The sequence below is a fragment of the Rattus norvegicus genome, chromosome 18, assembly GCF_036323735.1.
Source record: "Rattus norvegicus strain BN/NHsdMcwi chromosome 18, GRCr8, whole genome shotgun sequence".
Lineage (NCBI taxonomy): Eukaryota > Metazoa > Chordata > Mammalia > Rodentia > Muridae > Rattus > Rattus norvegicus.
The window spans coordinates 59,690,119-59,716,041 of record NC_086036.1 but is presented as its reverse complement, the minus strand read 5'-3'; the positions used below and the strand labels follow the sequence as shown (position 1 = coordinate 59,716,041).

The 25,923-nt window shown below is 41.8% G+C and overlaps 1 protein-coding gene across 5 annotated transcripts in view; it reads right to left on the bottom strand.

Annotated features, from left to right (window-relative positions):
• Positions 1-25,923, bottom strand: part of Wdr7 (WD repeat domain 7) — a 283,068-nt gene that overhangs the window by 2,759 nt on the left and 254,386 nt on the right. For 4 of the 5 annotated variants that reach the window (NM_023975.2, NM_001395078.1, XM_063277569.1 and 1 more), the window contains one exon: positions 6,113-6,217. In NM_023975.2, coding sequence (NP_076465.1) covers positions 6,113-6,217 — 105 coding nt within the window. Of the gene's footprint in view, positions 1-374; positions 5,866-6,112; positions 6,218-25,923 lie in introns of those variants that run through there. The other variant, XM_017601032.3, reaches the window with a different exon arrangement.

Here is a 25,923-nt window from a genome sequence, read left to right as displayed (position 1 = left end):
CGATGTGAACACAGAAGCCTGGAGAAATTTTCCTCTGTGAGCACAGTGTGACAGTAAAGAGTCCGTTGATCCCGAGGAAAGAAGCTGAATTAAAGCTGCTATAAAACAGGTCTATCAGACAAGATTTGGTTTATAATTCATTGAGGAAAGTAAAGTACCACCAAGCTACGGACTGAGTGGGAGCTGCCCGGGTCCCACCCTAAGGCCTGTACCCATCACCAACCATTACACCATCTGCCTTTCCAAAAGCTCTGGAAAAACACTGTGTGTGTGAGTGAGTGTGTGTGAGTGAGTGTGTGTGAGTGAGTGTGTGTGAGTGAGTGTGTGAGTGTGTGTGAGTGAGTGTGTGTGTATGTGAGTGTGTGTGTGAGTGAGTGTGTGTGTGTGAGTGTGTGTGTGTGAGTGAGTGTGTGTGTGTGTGAGTGAGTGTGTGTGAGTGTGTGTGTGTGAGTGAGTGTGTGTGGGAGTGAGTGTGTGTATGTGAGTGAGTGTGTGAGTGAGTGTGTGAGTGAGTGTGTGTGTGAGTGTGTGAGTGTGTGTGTGAGTGAGTGAGTGTGTGTGTGAGTGAGTGTGTGTGAGTGAGTGTGTGTGTGAGTGTGTGTGTGAGTGTGTGTGTATGTGAGTGAGTGTGTGTGTGTGTGAGTGAGTGTGTGTGTACTTCATGTGTGTGTACGTGCATGTGGCTGGAGGTGAGGGGTCCATGATCAGGTGTCATCTGCAGTCACTCTCCATATTATATACTGGGGGCAACATCAAGTCTCTCTTCCTGAACCTGGGCCTCACACATTCAGCTCCTGGAGCTCACCCACTTGCCCAGGGAATCCCTTTCCTCCTTCCTCTGCCTACCAAGCGCGGGGATTTCAGGTGTGAGCACAGCAGCCCAGCACACATGTGGGTGCTGCGGAACTCAGTTCCTCAGCACGGTACATGCGGAAGCATCTCGGCCCCCAGCTCTCCTCGCAGGCAGGAGAGAAGCGAGGAGCTCTTTCACTCCACCCTTCTCCTACCCTGCTACCCTATCCACAATGTGGATTTTTAGTTTTTTAATTTTTTTTTTGCCTTTTTGAGAATTTTTCTGGGTTTGTTTTTAAAATGTGATTTTTCGTAATCCATTTACAAAATGGAAACATGAAACCTATGGATCACAAACAACCGTGTAATTAGATCAAGGTGCCGAATATCAAACAGTTGTTGTTTAAGTCGTCTGGTTTTGGAACCACTGAGTTCGACGGCTTCTTGAAGAGCTTAATATCACTTAAACGACTTCAATATGCATTATTTGTGCCACCATAAATCACAGAGAGCGCACTCTGAAAACTGGGAAGAGGCCTTGGAAACAATCTGCCCCTCCACACTAATACTCACTTCCTACTCCTCTGGTGACTAAAGCATCTTCATCTACATGGACCACACGCTAGTTATGCGAGCAGAACATGCATGTGATGACCCAGCTGCACCGGCAGTTGAAATCCGAGCAGATCTTTGGACCTTTAAGATATGTTACTGCGATACCGCACTCTGAATCTGGATCAGTGCAAAGTATAAGCCATTCCTTTTGCAGGCTTCTCGGTAGCAGGATGGTGTCAGAGGGCGTAAATCATGGCATCTCTAGCAGGGTGCGTGCAGGCTCCGCTGACATTTTCACAATTTAAATCATCTTGAGTAATAACCCTTTTAAGATGACTAATGTTACTGATTTTCCTGCATTAATAATAGTGCCGAACACAAGAGGTGAAAAAAATCACTAGTGTACGAGGTCACATTTTAAACCAAATGTATGGTCATCATTAACTCTTTCAGCTCAAGTCAAGCAGTACCTCACCTGTCATCCTCCCAGGGTCTCTGTCCTTGTTTCTTTTCCTCTTTATCCTAAACACTCAATGAAAGATAACGACCTAAGCCATACTGCTTTACATGCAGATAAAATGGTGAACGTCATTTGCTAGTCTCACATCTATAAAACCTAACAGTATATAATTAGTCATCTTATAGAACAGATCCGATTGATCCAGGAAATTGTTAGTTAACATTAACTGGCATCAACAAGTGTACTATGCTTTAAAGATACATGATTTCTCAGTTGATAAATGGCTACAACGTATTTTAATTCTGTATGGCTTTGCTATGAGAATATTTATGAAGCCTGAGCCCTGCTCGTGGCTGAGGATGCAAAGGGCATGCAATAGGCCTGGCTGTGCCTTCCTTTGTATTCGTCCCCAGAAATGCAGCCATGTACAGGAAATGGACTGGGCGTCGAAGGAAGAGTGTATCTTGTAGACTTGCCATAGACGGGCACATTTTATGAACGAGCCATCGTTGTATCTGGATTCCCATCATAAACTGAGTCTGTGTGCTGTGTTCAGAGCTTTCATGAAAAAGCTTTCCATCTTAGAACAGGGATGCCGAGTTCTCGAAGGCACATACGTTAGAAGTGCGAAGATGAAGACCCAGGCGCTCACTGACTTCATGTCTCTCCTGACCTTTCCCTACAGCCCTTCAAAGGAGCACTGCTCTTAGTTCCCAGGATGAGGGCTGATTCTCAAAGAAACAATGAACCACTCTGCTAGTTATCATCAACATTAGTTTATTGATTAGCGTCTGACCATAAACTATGATAAACTCAAAAAACTTAAAACTTTGAGTGAAAACTATATAGAATTACAGGATTTATCAATATTATACATTTTCCTTGTTACAAAAATCATAAATACTATAAAATTTTAAATAAAACTATAAAACAGTAAAAAAAAAACCCTATCCCCCCAAATCTTACTTTCTTCTGACAAGCACTGTCAGCATTTTAGCAAACAACTTTTAGACCCCCTAACACTCACTCATATACCCTGCACACACATGCACAATGTATGCACATACAAAAATCACACAGGCACACACAGTTGCATGCACATGTGGTATACACATGCAAACTGCAACACAAACATATACATATACACACACACACACTATGTATTCATGTGTACCATGTGTGGACACATCATATGTACTCTCAAGAATGTACCCTGCATTTATATGTACAGAGTATGCAATACTACACATACATACCACATACAAATACCTTGCATTTGTACACACTGTATGCACACATAACACACACACACATACACACACACACACACACACACACACGAAGAATAACAGACCTAAGAAAGAGGCTCACATTAAGACGTAGTTTCACAATCTCCTTTTTCATTCAACAACATGGTAAGACAATCTTCGTGCTATGATTTACATCACTGGTTTTGAGTGGTTGATGCTGTATGATGGAGCAAATAAAAAGAAACCAGCATCCATGTAACTTATTAACCTTTTGAAGTACAATATTTGTTAGGTGGTGTTGGTAATGTTTGGAGAGAGTTAAGGATGTTTTTCATTGGCTAGCTCTCCTAGCTGTTACAGTAAACAGATACACTGAAGTGAAGAATTCAAGTTGTGGCAGTATGCTGTGTGGCTGCCAGAACATGCTGTTTAATAGCTAGTTATACAAACAGACTAAAACCCAACCTGGCTTCTCCCTTTCCTTCAGACAAACGTTTACACAACTTATGTGAAGATTGTTTTCTAAACAGAGAAACACACATAGCTATAATTAATCAAAACAAGAGAATATTTTAATGCCTTCCTCAAAGTAAGTAATGCTGCACACAAACCTTTTACTGAGTCTCACTTGAGTAATTACCCAACCAATATTTCTCATTAACATTTCTCAGCAAAGATTTTATAGCTGATAGTTTTAGTAAGGCTTTGTATTAATAAGACTTCATTAACTTTTCAAAATATATTCTAGTTCATTTCCTGGAATGCTCACAAGTCTTCTCAGATAGCTTTATACCTGGTCGACATGGGTGTACATCAGCAGCAGGAGACTCCCCCAGTGCACTGTAGATTGTCCTTCATAAGATAAAACACACACACAGACAAAAAGGCCACCACAGTTTGAAGAGCTGTGCTATTTTCTCGGACAGCCAGAATGATGTTTGTAGGCCTTCCATTTAAACTTGGAGGAACGTGGGAGTTGGCTGCCAGAGGAGGAAGGGCCTGGATGTGTCTGAGCAGAAGGCACCAAGCCGCCTTTGGAGCAGGGGTCTTAGGGAGCCACGTTCACTGCTCAGGTGTCTGGGAAACCCAGAAATGTCAGGGAGCCTGCAGAGGAACTAGAAGAGGAATCAAGACCACACCGTCTTGTATATGATCTTGGCCTCTAAAATAAGAATGACACCCGTATGTTGGGTACAGAATCTGGATGGCAGTGGAGAATGTTTTGAGAAAACAATAAACAAATGTATTCAAACAGAACCTTAGTAATATAGACAGGGATAAGACCAAGCTTACCACTCGACAAGTTCAAGAAAGTGTGAAAAGCTGTCAAATTGGGTTTATCTTTTCTGTAACATTGTACTTTCTTAGCTGAACAAAAAGTACACACACACACACACACACACACACACACACACACACACACGGCTTGTCTTGTCTATTCTTTATAAAAAAGAAAACACTGGAAAAACTAGTCCCCTTGAGAATTAGACTCCAGACTTGCTAGTCCCTGTCTCTGCGGTGTGGGTCAGAACCTAGCCCTGGACACATAGGCAATGTACACACCCATCCAAGACTCCAGGAAAACAGGAACTAAAGGGAACCATGTATGAAAGTACAGGTGGCATAATGGTGGCTCAGTGTACCAGGCGTGAGGAGGGAAAAAAAAAAAACCACAATTGGCTCAGCTCTTGGAGGGACCCATGCTCTAAGCCCATCTGCAGATATGAATGGACTCCTGGGGGCTTAGGCCCTGTGGTTGCTCAGAGTGAAGAGTGGGTGAGGTCTCTGATAGATGGAGTTTAATAGGAGTTAATTAAGGCGCTGGAGACTCAGTCTGGAAAAAGGGATAATGAGAAAATATCCTGGAAGGCTAAATTAGATTAAAAAGGAGAAAAAGGTTCTGACAGATTTGAAGGTATCACATTTCAGTAGGATGTTGTTAATTAAACAATTTATTGTATTTGTTTTACATTTTATTAGTTATTGATTTTGTTTTTAAACCATCACCAAGTTGTGTTAAAACCTTGTCAAAACTTTAATTTTACTTCTCAGCTTTTAAGGAAGGCTATGTAGTGCATTTGTATCCTCCAAAAAATGCAGTTGTCAACAAAATTTTAGAATAACCGCTGGTGAGGAGGGTGTCTCCTTAACATTTTTCTAATTGTCAGAACTAAAGAGAGTTAAAATAAGGAAGAGGAGATGGTAGTAACTAAACATCTAGTATGAAATAGCCTATTATAAAGATTAGCTGCTCAAAATTAGTATTTACTTAATCAATTTAAATTATATATATATACACATTGTATTACACACGCGCGTGTGCGCGCGCACACACACACACACACACACACACACACACATTCCCACATATATTTCAAGAAGTGGCAGAGAATGTGATGTGGATACCAGCCTGGTAGCACATGCCTATAATCCTCGCACTTAGAGAGGGAGGGAAGATGATACTGAGTTTGAGACCAGCCTGGGTTATAAGGGAGACCATAGCAAACAAAACAAAACAAAACAGTCAAAACTGAACAACTTAACACTCGAACAAAAACATGATGCAAACAAAACAGGAGACAAGGGGATTTGGCATAAATAGGAAAATACCTCGTGTCTATGCTCCACCTCAGCAGATCCACGGACCTTGTGGAAACCTACTGTAAGCTCCTCGACGGAGTGCACTTTCCCCTGGACTCAGACCCACCTAGGCCTCCCATGTTCTCCTCCTCTGCTCATGGTTCCACCAGTGTCCTTGCTCTGGAAGGCTTCCTTTCACTTCTGAGAGCCATTCCATCCTCAGATTCTCTGTAATGGAATTGCTTGCCTTTTTACCTGTGTTTCCTTAGCCTGAAGCCCTGTGCGAGCCCGTGCTCCTTCTTGGCCAGATTGCTGTGTTCTCAGCATCCTGCAAGTTAGTGCTGAGCACACAACCAGCAACTGGACACTCAGCATTGGTGTAAGGGAGGAAGGAAGGGCCAGAGGGAGGCTGGGAAAGAGGCCCGACACGGAGACCTTCTCACCAAAGAACATAAAGTATTTAAGACATGCTTACCTGCCAGAAAGAAATGTGGCTGTCAGTGTTTGAGTAGGTGGCAAGGTAACGCCCATCAGGAGCAAAGGACACTGCAGTGATAGGTCCCTTGTGTCCGTGGATTGTCTGAAATGAAATTCATGGGTCATCAGTGACATGCTTTCCATAGAGTACAAGCACTTCTGTGAACAAACTCAATGTTGAACAGGTAACATCACAGATACTGGATACCTCGAACTGCAACATTCTGTATTTATAAAGTCAAGTTATAAAAATAAAACAGTGAACAAATTCTTCATGTATATAATAGCATTAATCTTATTTCAAGGAGTGGGTTTGTCTTCCACACTTTGAACGCATATGAGCCCAAAGAGAAGGTGCATATTAGTGGACAAACCAGAGTTATAATTTTTTACATTAAAGGCTGTAATTTTGCAATCAATGAGAAAGGTGACCATGGCTTACTCTTACCTATAAACTGGACTACATCTGGAATTAACTAAAAGCCAAATGGCTGGGTATACTTGTAGGAGCTTTTGTCTTTTTTCTTTTTAAATTAAGTAGGAGGACTGGCTTCTAATCTAGATCTTTGAAGTGGGAAGACACCTTTAATACAAATCTTTTGAGCTGGGAAGATTCACCTTAATCTGGACCACACCTTCTGCTGGCAGCCTAAGAAGAGGATGAGGAAGAAAGATGAACGCTCTCTTTGACTACATGCCCTGGCTCACAAGCCCATTCTGTCACTGGTATTAGAGCGTAGTTTTTTGGGGATTTTGGTGTATACTGAAGACAGGCTGACACATCCAATGGTGTGGACTGAATAGCTACTGGATTCTTGAATCTTCCATTGGTAGACAACCATTGTTGGGCTAGCTGGACCACAGTCTGTGAACCTCTCTAATAAATCCCTTCATGTAGGGACAGAGACTCATCCTGTCTGTTCTGTTCCTCTAGTGAACCCTGACTAATTTAAACAAACAAACAAAAAGAATCACCAAAAAATTACCCAGGAACTTGTTTATCTGAAGTGAAAGCCAAGCAAAACTATATTGTAATCTCCTTACTCTGAAACAAGTTAAAGGCTAATTTCAACTCCTTAATAATTATGCAATTTTCATGTTTTATCCTTAATTTGATAGCAATAACACTCCATTCAACCATATACAGCTACAATTACACACTGTACACGTGTGTGTACACATGTACACACTGGAGATATGGACACATATAAATCATGTTTACAGGGACAGCCTTGAACCTGTGCCAAAAGCTATCATTGATTTAACCATGAATAATGAAATGGAAGGTGTATTTTAGAGCAATGTATCTGATAAAAGGTCCTTACCGATAAAAAATGCACTCATCTGATGAGGTTAACATTTATAGAAAATATTACATGCTAAGGACATTAGAATAACAGTGTAAGCTAGCCACATTGAACATTTAACCGCCATACCTTCACTACGCTAGCTAACACCCAGAGCCTTCCCTTTGTCTGTAATGGAATCGGGGATGAATCTCAGTGGGCACAGACTTGTGATGTCATTTGGGTCATAGATACTGTACATTTTATAAGGAATTTTATATAATTCATATCTGACAGTTCGAGTGAGAGAGAGTAGGGAGACAGAAAGACATGAGCAGAGCACTTCTTAATGGCCTTTGCATCTTCTTTCCTGTCATTGGATTTGATGCTCAAGGGATCAAACAAAGAATGTTATTCTGGTGATGCACGGCTGGGCTTTAGGCAGCAGAGGGTATGGGAACTGAGTCCCACTGTTTGTCTCACTCCTCATTCACTGTGGAACCAGGGTCACATTATTTAGCCTCAGAGTCTCCGTATGTATAGTATAGGGATGATGATAGTGATAGTGACTGTATGTGTGTCAGAGGGCTTTGTGACAATTAAATGAACTAATATAGCTACTGCAACCACCACAATTCCTAGCACACAATAAACTCAGCAAATGTTACTCACATTTTTTCTTATGCTTGTTTAAATAGGAATGACCACACAAATGTTAACAATCACATAACTCAACTGCTTAAGTATAATGTTTTTTTAAAATGACCTCTTCCCTAAAAATTTAGAACGGTTTATGCCCGAATCAGCATCACTAGGCATTCTAGGTTGCTTGAAAACAGACCTCTGACTGCCATCATTAAATACGTGTGGGAGCTATCCATGGTGCTGGACAAGCGTGCTAGGTAGAGCTGTGGGTACGTGCACTGAATAGGCACTGAAGGAAACCAGTGCAATTGAACATCACGAGAGAAGTTTTCAAAAAAATTAAATGTCTTCTGGCACCTACAAGACCAGCTTAAGGAACTCAATGGAAAAGCACTTTCATTTTTCAAGATTAGTACTGAGGTCTGGAAAACAAAAGACAACAAATATATCTCACTTGCTTTGGGCCAATTTGAATCTCTATATTTGTTAAGATAAATGATTGGTGAAACCTTGGTTTATAATAGAGGGTCATCAAAAACAAATTATTTATCACCACCATCATCATCACCACCACCATCATCATCATCACCACCACCATCAGCAGCAGCAGCACCACCACCACCATCATCAGCATCACCACCACCATCATCAGCATCACCACCACCACCATCAGCATCACCACCACCATCATCAGCATCACCATCACCATCATCATCACCACCACCACCACCATCAGCAGCATCACCACATCAGCATCAGCATCATTCTACACTGTGGATTGAGCCCAGGGTCTTGAACACGATGCAAGCACTACCACTCGATCTCGAGTCCTGTACGTGGACGAATCTGTTTTCCTGCAGACTGTTTAAGGTTTGTGTCTGGATTTCTAACCATATCTCATGTGAACTGAGCTGCTCAAGACCTGGGGCCGGCTCGCACACAGCTAATTCAGCTTGGACACTTGATCTTCGCTAGAGTAAGACTGACACAAGAACTGATCTAAGGACCAGACACGTTCACCTATAGCATACAGGCCTATGGGGAGACACGTTCACCTATAGCATACAAGCCTATGGGCAGACATGTTCACCTATAGAATACAGACCTATGGACTAGACAAGTTCACCTATAGAATACAGGCCTTTCATTGCAAATATTTCATTCAAAACAATTTCCTCCATATTCTGGGATCTGATTATTCAACTAAAACCATAGCCAGACTACAAATTTTTCCAAGAACACATTGTTCCGTCTTGAAAGCCTCAACATTCAGCTGAGTGCAGTCAGAGCACGTTCTGGGCAGTAACACTTTGAATACCCCCACAGAAGGCAATACCTGCTCAGATTAGCATCCTGCCTCAATTAGCAGTGACCACTCACTTTAAGTCAGGCATGCACAGGATGTCACACCTAACAGCCAGGTAGCACACTTTCCTGGGAAACGCAGCACTGCTAAACGCAGACAGTCAGGCACCAGGCTCCCAACTGCCCCTTCAGGACACATCTGGCCAGTCCATCCGACATCGTCATGCTCTCCAGAGACTGGCGTCTAGAAGGTCAATGTGAAGGAAGGAAAGCTCCACGTCAGGACACATGGCTTCTCTAACAGATGCCATAAACATTCTTCCTGGCAATATTTTTTGGGGGAGGGGGGAAAGGGTAAGGTAGTCAGGAAAAGTTTGTTTAGTAGACACATTTCTTTAATGGTGAAACAGTCATTACAACCTAATTTATGCTGTTTGTGTCTAGTAATAAATACAGCATACAGAGTCTGCTCACCTTCAGCCTGATTCTATCTAAATGGTCTGAAGTCCAGATAGACACCAAGTTTGAATATACATTTCTTAGAAGTCTGTTTTGGACTAAGCAGGATTTTCCTTTACAGCAGGTGAAAGAAAACACATGCAAACAGCCCACAAATGCAAGTGCACGCACACACACACACACGTACATGCATGTGATATAATGCTACTGGGTTCCCCACAGAGATGCCTCTAAGAGACCTGCAGAGGGTCCAAGAGTATAGCTGCAGCTGACACACAGGTCTCTTGTGGATGAGGCACTCTGACAGGAGCAGGGCAGACACTCTGCAATCCACTCTGGTACAGCTACTGAGGTCATCAGCGTCTTGCCTGGGATGTGCTTTGGCCTCCATTATAATGAAATGTTGCTCTTGTCTTTCATTCAGATTCTCTGGACTTAAGGATTGGTGCAGACTCCACCTGAACTGACTTTAAACTCAACTCCCACATCCATTCGATGCCCAGGTATGGAGGATCCTTGTGAGGCACAAACCAGTCTCAGATGCTAACCTCTAAAGGCCATTCCCAGGTGTCTGAAGGTAGCCTGGCTGCCTTTTATGTACAGATGGGCACCTATGCCTTGTCATGTGTGTTTGTCATGTGTGTTTTTCCAGAGGTATTGATGTACGGAAAACACAGAGATGAGATGAAGAAAAACCTACTTTTGCAGTGCTGGGCGGAGTGAGAAATTCTGCACTTATCCCAGTCAGAAGACAGAATACCAAATGCTCCAACCCACTGCCCAATGAAAATAAAGCTCTGAGGGACAAGATTTAGAGTGAGCAGTGCTTATTCATATTGCATCTAGTAATAAATATTTCCTACCCATTTCTCTCACCATGACTCTGTTCTCATCTATGTGGTTGAGACACAAACCAAACATTTTGTTACTTTTAGCAAAGTTAGAAAAATTATGAAACTAGGTAAAAATTTGTTACCATAAATATGTAAAAGATTTACAAAGAATTGACCATGTATTTGCAAACAGTAAATAGATGATAGATTGGTAGATGATAGATAGAAAGAAAGATAGATAAACACACAAAGTGATAGATGGATAGATAGATGGACAGACAGACAGACAGACAGGAGCATGGCCTACACGTCACGGCACCAATTTCTTGGGGACTGAGAAAGAAGTGTCTACCTTAGGAGCAGCAGGGGTGAATCTGGAGTAGTAAGGCAGATGTGATCTGAGGACACTCGGGAGCTCTGTCCCAGTGGCTGCACATGTCCACAGAAGACCCAGTTATGCCTTCCACAGGGGATTCATACCCCAGAATGCACTGCTTCAAGCAAAGAGGACAAGCATGCACCTCATGTTTTATAAGGACAAACATGGGAGATGCCTGAAGTTAAAAATTGCCTGAATGAGCACCCACTGGTCTATGGAAGCAAGAGATAGATTGGAGCTGGCCACACTATTCAGAGAACGCCCAGGGAGTAAGCATAGAGTCCTGGAAAGGCAAGCCTAGCAAGATGGGCACTTAATTGATACTAATCCCATTTAATGATGACCACGAATGCCACTGTGGGTCAAGCTCTGGTCACTCGTGTAGGTGTTTTTAACACATTCATATTTATAGCAGACAAATCAGAAATGGAAAAAGAAGGAAAGAGCTCCACATATGACTTGCATGTCTTTCCAGGATCCCAACACAGGAAGTCACAGATTTCATGACAGGCTGGTAAGGCTCATAGCAGAGAGGAAACAAAGATAGACAGACAGACAGACAGACAGCCAGCCTGCCTTTTTGGGCAAGGGAAGGCTCATTTACACACAGCCACTTCAGGTGAGTTCAAAAGTAAAGATGGAATTATGTCCAAGGAAAAGAGTCCCCTGTTCTTTTCTTCCAAACAACCAACTAAGGAAAACTTCAGCAGATATTTGAGTCATTTATCTGTTCCAAGAGATAAGTGATAGGTTTGGCAAGTCACTAAGGTAGACATTAAACTTAAATCCATAAACTGGACATAGTACTACCTGAGGACCCAGCTATACCACTCCTGGGCATATATCAAAAATATGATCCAACATATAACAAGGACACGTGCTCCACTATGTTCATCGCAGCCTTATTTATAATATTCAGAAGCCGCAAAGAACCCAGATGCCCTTCAACGGAGGAATGGATACTGAAAATGTGGTATGTTTATACAGTGGAGTACTACTCAGCTATTAAAAACAATGACTTCATGAAATTATTAGGCAAATAGATGGACCTACAAAATATCACCCTGAGTGAAGTAAAAATACACATGGTGTGCACTCACTGATAAGTGGATATTAGCCCCAAAGCTTGGATTACCCAAAATATAATCCACAGACCGCATGAAGCTCAAGAAGGAAGACCAAAGTGTAGATGCTTCAGTTCTTAGAAGGGGGAACAAAAATATTCATAGGAGGAGATACGGAGACAAAGTTTGGAGCAGAGACTGAAGGAATGGCCATTCAGAGACTGCCCCACCTGTTCAGCCTATATACATACAGCCACTAAACCCAGTCACTATTGGGGATGCCAAGAGGTGCAATCTGACAGGAGCCTGATATAGCTGTCCCCTGAGAGGCTCTTCCAGGGCATGACAAACACAGAGGCAGATGCTCGCAACCAACCATTGAACTGAGTATGGGGTCCTCATTGGAGGAGTTAGAGAAAGAATTGAAGGAGCTGAAGGCATTTGCAACCCCATAAGAACAACAATACCAACCAACCAGAGCTCCCAGGGACTAAACCACTATCCAAAGAGTACACATGGACAGACTGATGGCTCCAGCTGCATATGTAGCAAAGGCTGGCCTTGTTGAGTACCAATGGCAGGAGAAGCCCTTGGTCCTGCCAAGGTTTGATCCCCCATTGTAGGGGAATGTCAGGGCAGGGAGGCAGGAAGTTGGGTGGGAGGGTGGGAGAACACCCTCATAGAAGCAGGAGGATGGAGATGGGATAGGGGTTTACAGACAGACGGGAAACAGGGAAAGGGATGACATTTGAAATGTAAATAAACAAAAGAATATCCTATAAAAGTAGTTTTTAAAAAACTTAAATCCATTAAACAGATGGTCATCTCACTGTGGCTACTAAAAAGGCTTACATCATGACACCATCGAACAGTGGGTCGTCTGACTGTGGCCAGTCACGAGGCTCAAGTGGACTTAAAACCACTGCTTGGAACCTGGTCAAGCCTTTCTCTTAGAGTCTTGGGAAGTTGCCAAAAGGCCATCTTTTAAAAATTTTAAGCAATAAAACATATTTTTACAGACAGATTATATTTCTAATTTTATCTTAATCTTGAGCTTTATCAGTTATCTGTTGTTATTGCATTTCACAATAGTAAATGTATAATAAACTAAATACTTTCCTAGTGTAATTCTAAAAACAAAAAAGCCATACCATTAGGAACTAGGCAAGATAATAGCGAGTTGAAATGAACATGAATCTGTTTGCATATATGCATACATATTCCATTCTTCACGTTAATGTGCAGATTCTTTTACTAATGATCACAATGACCAATACTGCTCTGCTCCTAGTTTCATCAATTCATGGAATCATAAGCTAGAATCAATATAAAATACACTGGATACTTTCCTACAATTTCTTCTAGCAATATACTGCATATGTAATCATCACTCCCTATAGATTTCTCAAAGAACTTTACTTCAATGGAAAGTGAATTAAGCATCCTCTTGCTGAGATTAACTATAGAGGGAGGTATATTAATGTTCTTAAATACAGGACATGTAGGAGACATGCATGCTTAAAACTTTGTTTCTTTAATGGAATCACATTGCCTAATGAGGAGCAAAACTGAACCCTAAAGTTACTGGTAATGCCTCATTACAAAGGCAAAAGAATCAGCATTTACTACGTATTCACTATTTCCAAGCCAGTAGAATATGATTCCCTACAGGAAAAATCAAAAGGCTATATTGCTTATGTCATAAGGATTATCAGTATGTAGATATTGAAACACCATTTAATTCATCAATGTCAGTTGGTTTATCCCCAAATGGCGTATAAATCACTGTTAGTAACTGCAAATGGACAAAAGGGCTAGTGCTGTTTTGTTAAAGGAAGAGAATCCATTTACTTGGCTTCTATCTTATAATAAAACTTATGGTAGCTCACTTTATTATATTTATCCTTAAGTCTATTCCCATTAAGATGTTCAAATGATACCAAATATACTTGTCTTCTCCTTGAATGCCTATTTGTTTCAATCAGACAGTGATAGAAAATAATCCAATTCACTGATTAGTTCTAGTGCATCCTGCTAGGAAGATGCCGTTCAGGTTGACTTTCATTCCAGACTTGGCATAATATACAATCAAAAAGCACCACCCCAACCTCCTTCTGAAAGGAAGATAAAGAGATTTTTTTTAAAAATATCCATTTTCAACCCTCAAGTCAGTTTCACATCAATGCAACCTCACCAAGGGGCTAAGATTGTGGAAAGGAACTGAGTCAACAAAAAAGGCTGGGCTCCCTTCGTGTAAGACATTTTGTGTGTCCAGCAAGAAAGGGGCAGGCCGTGAATTTTATAATTATTCTTTTCTTAAGAGCTGCTTCCTTTCTTTGCCTGCAGAGGACACACAATGAATGGATCCACGAAAACCATTGACAATGAGGCGTGTAGAGAAGAGATACTGACTGATGTGGAAGAACCACCATCCTCCTTGGACCGAGGTGTCTGCGAGCCAGCCCAGTCTTCCTCCATCCGACCCAGGGAAGAAGCCACGCAGCTCTGTGTTCAGAGGTTTAAACTCTTGCAGTTGAATCCAGGACAGGGGCGGTCACTGACTGCTGTTGCCTGAGCCAGTAGACCCTGCGTGCTGCCTGCCACGTGTCTATAAGACAGCTGGGAATCTGAGCTCCCTCTAGACTGCCTGTCCTGTGGGTTAGTGTTGAACTCTGAATCTTTTTGCCTCAGCTTCCTGAGTGCTTCAATTATAGACATTTACTTCTACACCTGGCCGAGGAGACATGCATGCGCACGCACGCACACGTACACACACACACACACACACACACACACACACACACACACACACACACACACACGCGCGCGCGCGCGCGCTAACTTCTAGTCCCATCTACTATTTTTAGAAGTACTTGTGAAAAAGGAATCCTCAGTGGATATGCCCTTTCAGGTACTTTGAAGAGTCTGTATACGATGTGTATGTGTTGAGGAAGGGGTGCATGGAGATGTGACGGAAGACAAGTTTGTGGAGTTGGTTCTTTCCTTCTACCTGTTTTTGATTATAATAAAGACAAGGTCTCCCTATGTAGTTCAGGCTGTCCTGGAACTTGCTATGTAGACCAGGCTGGCCTCAAACATAAAGCTCTGCCTGACTCTCCCTTCTAAGGACTTGGATTAACAATGTGTACCTGCATGCTGGACTCTCCTTCTAACTTTTAACGTGAGTTCCAGAGACCTGTTAAGGCTCTAAGCTGGTGCAGCAAATGTTTTTACACTGTCACTCAATGTCTTCACATACACAACTTGATCATTTATTTATTAATCATACACTAGAGAAGTTTTTCTACTTACTAATCATTTCTCTAGCCCATTTTCTAAATTCTGTGTTAGGGCGTCTATTAAAAAAAAAAAATCACACAACTTATCAGTTTCCTTCTAGAATGAGCAATTTTGAAGTTCCCTGTGACAATTTTTAAACAGTGCATTTGTTCCAAAAATCAGAGTTGTCAGGTGACTTTAAATGTTAAAATAGCAAGTTTAACACTATATGAAATGTGGTTTTCCCCAAAACCATGCTTTGCCTTATAACAGAAGCAATAAAGAGACATCATTTATACGGCATATTTAGTTGCCTTTATGGCTTGGGATAGAGACTAGTTGTTCTGGTCTGGTTTCTACAATGATGAAAAGCAACTTGGAAAAGAAGAAGTCTAATAGCTTGCAGATTATAGTCTATCATGAGGGAAAGCAAGACAGGAACTCAAGGTAGTAGCCTGGACCTAGAACCTGAAGCAGCCAGCATGGAGAAGTGCTGCTCTTCGCTTGCTCCTCATGGCCTGCTCAGCTAGTTTCCTTACACAGCCCAGGCTACTGAGTCACCAGGGATGACCCCGTCCACACTGAGCTGGGTACCCCCATATCAATCAACAATCAAGAAAGATACATCCACAGGCCAGTGTGATGGAGCCAATTGTCAAATGAGATCCCTCTCCCCAGGTATGCCTAGGTGTGTGTCAAGTTGATGAAAATTACGACATTAGTCACCTATGTGAAATAATAGAGGGTGTATGGTATTTTAAAGGAGACAATTCTTTTAAAAGGAAATAAAGCCTTCTGTTAATATGGGGTTATACTAGCTTAACTTTATGCTAAATATAAGCTAAACTCTTCTTATATTTATTTTGTTTGTATTTCTGAATATACACTGTCACTCAATGTCTTCATACACACAAGTTGATGATTTATTTATTAATCATACACTAGAGAAAATTTTTATGTAGTATGTTACCAAGTAAGCATTCCTAAGTTTGTTTGGAACTCTGCACAGTTATCCATTCAAACAATGGTATAGACACTGATATGATTTCTAGACTGGCTTCTAAAAGCCTAGAGAATCCTTACTAATTGAGGGTTTACAATGCCAGTTCACTCTCCTAAGCACTACTCGGAACGGTTTCAATGAAGGAAAACATTTCCAATTCCATGTCAGACCAAAGGAACCTAAGTGTCTGCTGTCAGAACCAGGAATCTAAGTACCTGCTGTAGGAACCTACATTTTGAGATATACAAGGGACATATCAATGTATTATTTATGAGTGGCGAGAGACTGTATGGACTATGCAGAAAAGGATAAGATTACGTGTCCTAATCTTCTAGACATTTTCTTTGTCCTAAATTCTAAGCTAAAACCAGGGAGACTCTTTTACCTCCTCTTAATACACCGTTGAGTAGGTATTAAAGTATGGGATTCCTGTAAGAGTAGATCAGAAACCTTGGTAATTTTCTGGTTATAAATTATATGTGCATGTGCATGCGCATGTGAGAGTGCGTGTGCGTGTGCCAGAGAGAGAGAGAGGGAGGGAGAGAGAGAGAGAACACATTGGACATTGAACTACCTGAGCACCCAGCTATTCCTCTCTTGGGCATATACCAAAAGATGCCCCAACATATAAAAAAGACACATACTCCACTATGTTCATAGCAGCCTTATTTATAATAGCCAGAAGCTGGAAAGAACCCAGATGCCCTTCAACAGAGGATGGATACAGAAAATGTGGTACATCTACACAATGGAATATTACTCAGCTATCAAAAACAATGACCTTATGAAATTTGTAGGCAAATGGATGGAACTGGAAAATATCATCCTGAGTGAGGCAACCCAATCACAGAAAAACACACATGGTATGCACTCATTGATAAGTGGCTATTAGCCCAAATGCTTGAATTACCCTAGATGCACAGAACACATAAAACTCAAGGTGGATGACCAAAATGCGAATGCTTCACTCCTTCTCTAAAAGGGGAACAAGAATACCCTTAGGAGGGGGTAGGGAGGCAAAGGTCAGAACAGAGGCTGATGGAACGCCCATTCAGAGCCTGCCCCACATGTGGCCCACACATATACAGCCACCAAACTAGATAAGATGGATAAAGCAAAGACATGCAGGCTGACAGGGACCGGATGTAGATCTCTCCTGAGAGACACAGCCAGAATACAGCAAATACATAGGTGAATGCCAGCAGCAAACCACTGACCTGAGAATGGGACCCCCATTGAAGGAATCAGAGAAAGGACTGAAAGAGCTGAAGGGGTTTTAGACCCCATATGAACAACAATGCCAACCAACCAGAGCTTCCAGGGACTAAGCCACTACCCAAAGACTATACATGGACTGACCCTGGACTCTGACCTCATAGGTAGCAATGAATAGCCTAGTAAGAGCACCAGTGGAAGGGGAAGCCCTTGGTCCTGTGATGGCTGGACCCTCAGTGAACGGGATTGTTGGGGGAAGGGCGATAATGGGGGGAGGATTGGGAGGGGAACACCCATATAGAATGGGAAGCGGAGGGGTTAGGGGGATGTTGGCATGGAAACTGGGAAAGGGGAATAACAATTGTAATGTAAATAAGAAATACCCAAGTTAATAAAGATGGAAAAAATGTATATTTTACTTACAGAAATAAGGTACATTACTGACATTTTAAACAGTAAGGCTCTGTGCACTGACTGTCTTTGCACTTATCGTCTGAACAGTTTAGAATGTGAATTTCACTTAAACTTTGGGCAGCCGTGAACCCAAGGACAATAGTGAGTGACTTTGACCATAGTGTATAAAATACATTTATCACTGAAATGACATGCTGGCCAGTCAATGTGTCTCTCATTTGTTAGGCGCTCTCCTGCTGTGACGCCCTCATTACGATTTGCTTTCACTTCCTGGGCAAATGACAACTAGAAAATGAGGCAGTTTCTTTCTTGACCAAACTTAATCCAGGAAAAAATGAGATGACAGCTGCAGCCACCCAAGTGTTACAGAACATTTTCCATGTTTGTTGTGTACTTGAAACATCAGATCACGAAACGTGACAGCCAGCAGGTCACCTCACTTCCGTAGTCTAGCGCCACAGTGGAAAGAAATGTTTCAGAAACAGAGTCTTTTTGCTTATGATTTGGAGCACCCTAGTCACTCAGTTCAATAACTTTTGCTTTAGATATACACTGTAGAACAACCTGGATGCTTTAGAAAGAATATTCAGCTAAAGTCTGAGTCTAGAAAAGACAGAGCCTGTACTATGTATGAATGAATGAAAATCAGAGTTAGTCACGGGCTTGTGTTTAATTTCTGACCCACCAATTTCTAGTGCTGGTTTGAGATAACTCAGTGTACAGTACATTATTATGAAAGCTGGGAAGCAATCACAGAAGTGCTAAGATCCTGTCCACCAAAGGGTAGAGAAATAAACTGCAGACATGAAGACTGCCCAGATGATCACCGCTGTCTGCATTCAGTGTCTCTATCAAGTTCTGCTCTGATGTAAATAAGCTCACCTTTCCTGTCAAGTTCAAACCTGGGATTCTGTAGGTACAATTTAGAATCACTTATCAGCAAGGAAACATTGAAATATAAGTTCATGGATGGATGTGCACATGCTGAGCTAACTATTCCAGCCCCTCCCATGCCACTTGTGTGCGCATACACACACAGAGACACACAGACACACAGACATACACACACTCACACACACATGCACACACACAGACACACACACAGATACACACACACAGACACACACACAGATACACACACACAGACACACACACAGATACACACACACAGACACACACACACACATGCACACACACAGACACACACACACAGATACACACACACAGACACACACACAGATACACACACACAGACACACACACAGACACACACACACATGCACACACACAGACACACACACAGATACACACACACAGATACACGCATACACACACACATATGCACATACACAGACACACACACACAGATACACACACACAGATACACGCATACACACACATACACATACGCACACACACAGACACACACACATACACACAGATACACACACATACACACACACAGACACACACACACACAGATACACACACACACCTGCCTGTGGTGGTGACAAAACTGAATGCATCGCTATGATTCATCCAACTACAACTCCGTAAGCAGTACACTGAGTACAGCACATTATAATTCCCCATGAAGGCAGCCATACCATGTATGAACAGGGAAATACATCAGAAAAGAGTAAGTTGTGTGACCCTGTGTTGCTGCTGCCTGGCAGTACTGAGAAATGGGCTCACAAGAGGCTAGCTACTTAGAGCAAGAGGCTGAAAGGCTTTGTGGAGTGCATTTCCTAGTTTCCTCAAGCCTCAGTGGATACTGTTCCCCGTGTCCCTTGGGGAACCTTAATCTCAACCTATTGTCTCAGCCATGAAGTCTTTCCTGTAAACCGGCTCCAAGCGCTCCTTTCCTACAGCTGTAGTCTCTCACACTGTAGTCTCTCACGCTGTAGTCTCTCACGCTGTAGTCTCTCATGCTGTAGTCTCTCAACGCTGTAGTACCTCTGTGCATGTCACAAGTGACAGTGCCTCCTTTCCAATAAGCCATACATTTTTGCTCAATTTATAATACTGCATATTGATTCAGGACTGCTTGGTCAGAAGATTGTTAGCATTTTCACTTTCTAGCTTTCAATCTAAAATTACTTCTTATTGTCCGCTCACATCTATATCCAACCAAAAAGGTAGAAAGTATTTAAATAAATTCCAGAAACTGTGAGTTCAAACTTCTATGCATGAGGAACCAGAAATTTATTTTTATACTAAATAAACAGTGACCATAAACGGCATGGAGTGAACCATAAACCTTCTATCTGAAGGAAACCTCTGCACACTTTCCAGAGTAACCAAATCTCAAGAAAACCCTGAACTCACACAGCTTGGACCTACAATGTACTGTTAGTTCTAGAAGGGTCTGTTTCATTTCTGCACCCTTGTGAACAGTTATTTGGTCAAGTATGGCTATGTGAGCTTTCTGAGCCTAAACAAACCAATCCTTTCACAAAGATTACAAAATTAGCGAAAAGCAGACTAAGCAGGGCTGGGAGGAGATGCCAATCTGCCCATAGAAGAGTACGGCGTTACTTTTAATTAATGTAACATCCAATAGCAGGACCTGAAAATAAAAATGAATATTCAATAAAGGAATAAAAAACAGGATTTTTCCATCATTTTAAATCAATACCTTCCTTATTAAGAAAAATATCAAATGAGATACTGTAAGATCCAGAAACAGATATGAAAAACACATTATTATTTATTAAGCCCCCTCTTTTCCTTGGTCACTGAATTAATTCTGTTTATGACAGTCTTTAAAAATATAAACGTAATTCTGTTTAATTAAATACAAATACTAATATATCCGTAAAGCTATTTCAAAAACAACTGTGTAGTTGGGGTTTTAGTTTAAGGACGTCCTCCTTAAACCTCTCGTGCGTGTCTCCGAAGCCTGCCTCTGTGAGTGGGCTGGGCTTTGTTCTTTCTGTCCAGCTGCGGTGCTACTGTGAAATGAGAGCTCAGGAACTTGTCACATCAGCCTTGCCTGAGAGACCTGAGACAGAGATGAGTTCTGCCAGTGGGGTATAGAGCAGCCCACAGGACTCTGAAGAAAACAGAACCCCTCAGCTCCAAGGGCTGCCTCATTAGCAAAGCCATGGCATGACCTCTCCCTTACACAAGTTCCAGGAAGTTCAAGCTTCTCCCAAAGTGTCATTTGCACTTTTCATTGTTTCTTCTCTGTCTTTCTGTCTGTCTGCCTGTCTGTCTGTCTATCCGTCCATCTGTCTGTGTGTGTGTGTGTGCATATGAGCACATGTGTAGTTCAGATGACAGTGTCCTTTCTATCACTTCTGCCTTATGTCCTCAAGACAAAGTCTCTAATAGAATAAGGCTGGTGGAGACCCTCTATTCTCCTCCTCTCAGATCTTGGGATTAAAGCTAACCCAGTTTCAGATGTGGGTACTGGAGCTTAGAACTCAGCTCCTCAGGCTTGCACAGTAGCAGTGCTTGGTCACTGAGACATCTCTCCACACCGCATCTTCAGTCTTCTAGTTTACTTGCCTTCCTTCATTCTACCCCTCTGGCATTATTCCCTTATTGTATAAGATTCTAGTAGAGACCATTAATTTGTCATTAGTCTTGGTTATATTATTCCTTGGTCGTTGTCTCTTCTTGACTGCCAGTGCACAGATAACCTTTCCCTAGGAAGGCTTGCCTGCCTGGTTCTACATTATTATTATTATTATTTTTCTGACCATTGTTTTCTTTTTCCTGAGCCATTTTTCTAGCCATATTTCAATGTCTCTGTTAATACAGTTAATACAGGCCGAGCCCACAGAAGGTGGTGGACAGCTTTCTCTCCTTCCTCATTGCTTTGCATCACCTCAGAATGAGTGCCTGGAGTGTCCTGTAGGCTTCTTTCTTTCAAACTTACTTTAATACATAATTCATTATTACCACAAGAGGTAGAGATAGATAGATAGATAGATAGATAGATAGATAGATAGATAGATAGACAGACCGACCGACCAGGTAGATTCTGTGGCCTTTGAAAGATGTGGGATTGCTATCATTTGCTATGAAAGTTCAAATCAATCTAAAAATTTTGTTCTAAAATTTTCTATATATGGTATATTTCCTAAAATGAAGCTTTATGAATATTCTTAGAGATAATGTATGTAAAAGGACAGCTTCAGACACTGGAAAGTGTGGGATAAATTCTATGACACATAATTTTCACCGCTAGTTGGGAAATCGCTGTTACCATCTTACTTCCTTCAGTTATCAAGTGCTGTGCTCTACTGCCACGAACTTGGAACAATAAAAAAACAAGGCCCGCAATGTCTCAGGTTTTCAATACTTCTAAATTTTTAAAGACACCGTCTTAACTTAAAAACAGAAGTGACATTCACATCCACAAAATACTATTCTTTAAGTAAGATGTATATACAAATAATTCTGTAAATTTTGTGTTTTTATTCTTCACAAAGACTTTTCACAGTCACCGTCTGCAGCCTTGGATGCCTAACTGACTGAAACGGATCCTATTCTTCCAAGTCACCTTTCCTTAAAAGAACTGCACATCGGAGGTGCTATGGAAGGCTACAGCAGAGTAGAAGACATGGCTGTCAGCTAACAGGGCAGTTAAGCTCTTTCCTGGAGACCGGCAGTTGCACCCCCCCTTTCACACTTGGAGAAGACGTGGGCTTCTGATTGAATTTTACTAAACAGAACTCATTAAAAACCAAACTAAACAAACCCTCGACTGCACTGTCGGATTGCAGGGGGGACGGCAACACCTGAGGAGACTCACGGTGCCCATGGGCCCTGGACTTGACTGCACGGCTTGACTGTGTCATCCTCCACACAGCGTACGGAGGGACATGGCAAGGTACTTCTCCACCCCTCCCTCAGAGGGCACACTATCAAACAGGACAAAGAAACTGCAAGAGAAGGTTGTTTCCTTTCAAATCTTAGCTCCCCCTACAAACACTTTAGATCTATGCTGTCAGTAGCTGCTTTCTTATCTGTAGGAATTAATTCATTCTTAAAAATCTGGAACCTAAAGACAAATCAAGGTCCGAAGACAGCCTGAAATAAATAAGGGATATTTTTGTAAGTGGTGGAATAGCTTGGTTAGGTTTGTTGATTTGTTTGCTTGTTTGATTTTCAGAAGTTCCAAAAGAGGTACTCCCCTGCCTCCCTGGGCCGACAGAGCCCTGCTTTCCTCCGCAGTGCCAGGGAGCCCCTGAATAGTACAGCACAGCTTACCATACTTTGCCAGGAAACAAAAGCAGATGTTTAGACTAATGCATACTCGCAGGACTTCTAGCTCGGGACACCAGCCACCATATTCTAGAACTTACTACACCTAGCTTTGTACCGCAGTTTGAGCTCTAAGGGAAGGTTGTTGTTTGCATTCCGGCTTTAACTATTCCAACAAAATAAATATTTGATGACTGCTTAAAAGTACTATGTTGCCTTACTAATTTAAATCACACATTGAAAATTTATTTCATCTAATAAATGAAACACTCTTCCTCAGAACTTGTTGAATGTAGTAAGAGACTGCTAGCACTCTCCTGCATCAATACGTTGCTGGCACTGCTTAGTATGTGGCAACCCCAGCCACCTCAAGTCTGAAGCTTTGTAGTTGATACTAAAGATAAAGAGAAGCTGTTCTAACTAGAGTTCCGAAGACTAGGCAATTGCTGGAGTAGCAGCCAACTATTGAAGTTGTTCTCTTTCTATAATGGCTACGATGGTGCATAGCTCACAGGCAGTCTACTGGACGGGTGCTGAAATTCTTGATAAGCACAGGGCTACTAAATTATGCTCTTACATAATTTTACCTAAATTAAACTAATAAATTGCTTAAAATTGCTCAAACATATTTTTCCAGGGACTACAAGAGTTTAAGATTTAGTTGTTTGGAGTGAACTTTAGGGGAAAAAATCACAAAAAGGAACAAACTCTTATTCTTGAGATGATAAATCATGCAAAATGACCTTAAAATCAACAGAACATTAATAAGAAGGGGCACAGGGCTGCTGCAACTCTAGAAAACCTTGAGTGTCTGTGAGTTTTCAGTCAGATAACAAACACGCATGCAGTGTACCCTTAAACAGTAATGGGGCAATAGTCATAATTGTTCTTTTTTAACCAACAGCATAAAATGTGTGCCATTCCAGTTAGGAAGAGACTGCGTCCCCAAGAGTGTATCACACACTGACAATATATCTGCCTGATTCTTGTAGAGTATGTATCCAGTAATATAAAGAGTGTCCTGGGGGACGACTGATCACTTTACAGGAAAACACCATTCTATGAAAGGGTTTCCTATAAATCAGCATGAACAGGAAAAAGAGACACGCAACCCCACCCCCTTGCTTAGACAGAAGCCCCTTCTGACTGTCTGAGCTAAAGTGCTCTGCTAACACAAGAACCTCCCCAGAGCTAAGAGCTCAAGTAGCCTATCTGGGGAGATCTGGGTAAATTAGACACACTTCTGCATTTCTTTTTGATACAAATTCAATTTTTTAAGAGCTTTTCCCCCAGACGAGATGCCAATTTCAAATCTCAGTCCTCAGTGATTTGGCTTCAGCATGGTCAGCAGTTTCCTGTTTCTCAGGCAGCCTCTCATGGTAGCAAGTGGCTTCATTCCCGAGAAAAATAAATGGTGAAAAAGGAAGTAAATTGATGAGTTTGTCAAGCTTGCTGTGCGTGCTAGCTTGTTTTAGAGACACAGTCTCACTCTGTTGGCTCTGCTAACCCAGAATTCTTTAAGTAGACCGGGCTGCCTTTGAACTTAGAGCTTTGCTGGACTCTGCTGGGATTAAAAGCCTAGGCAACCACACCTGGCCCAAACTGCTCTTTTGTTTTGTTTTTTGTTCATTTTTTGAGAAAAGCTAAATATTAGGTAGAAACTTCAGCAAACCTCTGATTTCTGGACATTAAATCCTTGGTGTCAGATATGCTTCCTCAAGTCCATCAGAATTTATGTAAACTGTCTGGCTATTCTAAAATAACTCGGAAGGCTTCCCCGCGCTGCTTAGGATTCGTCTGCTTGGAGAGCTGCTGTCACCCATGCCCAGTCACTTCATTTCATTCAATGCTTTCACATGTGCTACAGAGCCCACAGAGTCAACCACCTGCAACATTCATGCACCATAGCTTTGACTTTATGAGGGACAAAACAGTTTCAAGAATTGCTGGTCACTGGCATAGTGAGCTAGTCTGTCTGCATGGCAGTCAGGGTAAAGTTCCATGAGTCCCCATCTGTGACAGCTCTGGCTAAACTTCAGACTGTTTTCATTCATGGACAAGCATAGGGTATATAGCCAATATGGCCATGGGATGTCCTTTACTAAAAACCTTAACAAATGCCGCAGGACCTTGACCATCTAGTCTCTGAACCTCAAGGTCAGTGGAATACTAGTAAAGTAACTGATCAACCACAGGGTAGGATTGAAGGAGACAGAGCACTGTTCTACCTCACCATTGTCTGATGAAATACTGTCTCCCATGGTAGCTCTTACCTATACTCAGAGAGGTTCTCCATTACCATCCCGGTTCCATATAACCCTAACCTTAAACTTCTAATTCTTGCTCCAAATTAATATTTAAGGCCTTTTAAAAAAGAGTTAACTGTGAATATCAGAAATGCAATATTTCTATTTTTAGATAAAATTCAAGCCTTATAAAGTAAGTGGCAAAATTAGCAGAAAAATTCATTCCCTAGGGAATAGCCTGCATAAAGACAACATTCAATTCTGTCTGGATCCTGCTTCTACCATTTCTGAGGTGCTTAGCTTGCTATGAAACACTCTATGTGGGAAACTCTTCTTTACAGATATTCTACACTTCCTTTACACAGACAGGCCTTAAGGTGCAGAGCTCTATGTGCGGTTAAGAGTCCACACCAAGCCAAGGCGCCCTGCCCCATTTCCCAGCTGAAGCAGTGCCTTGCACGGTG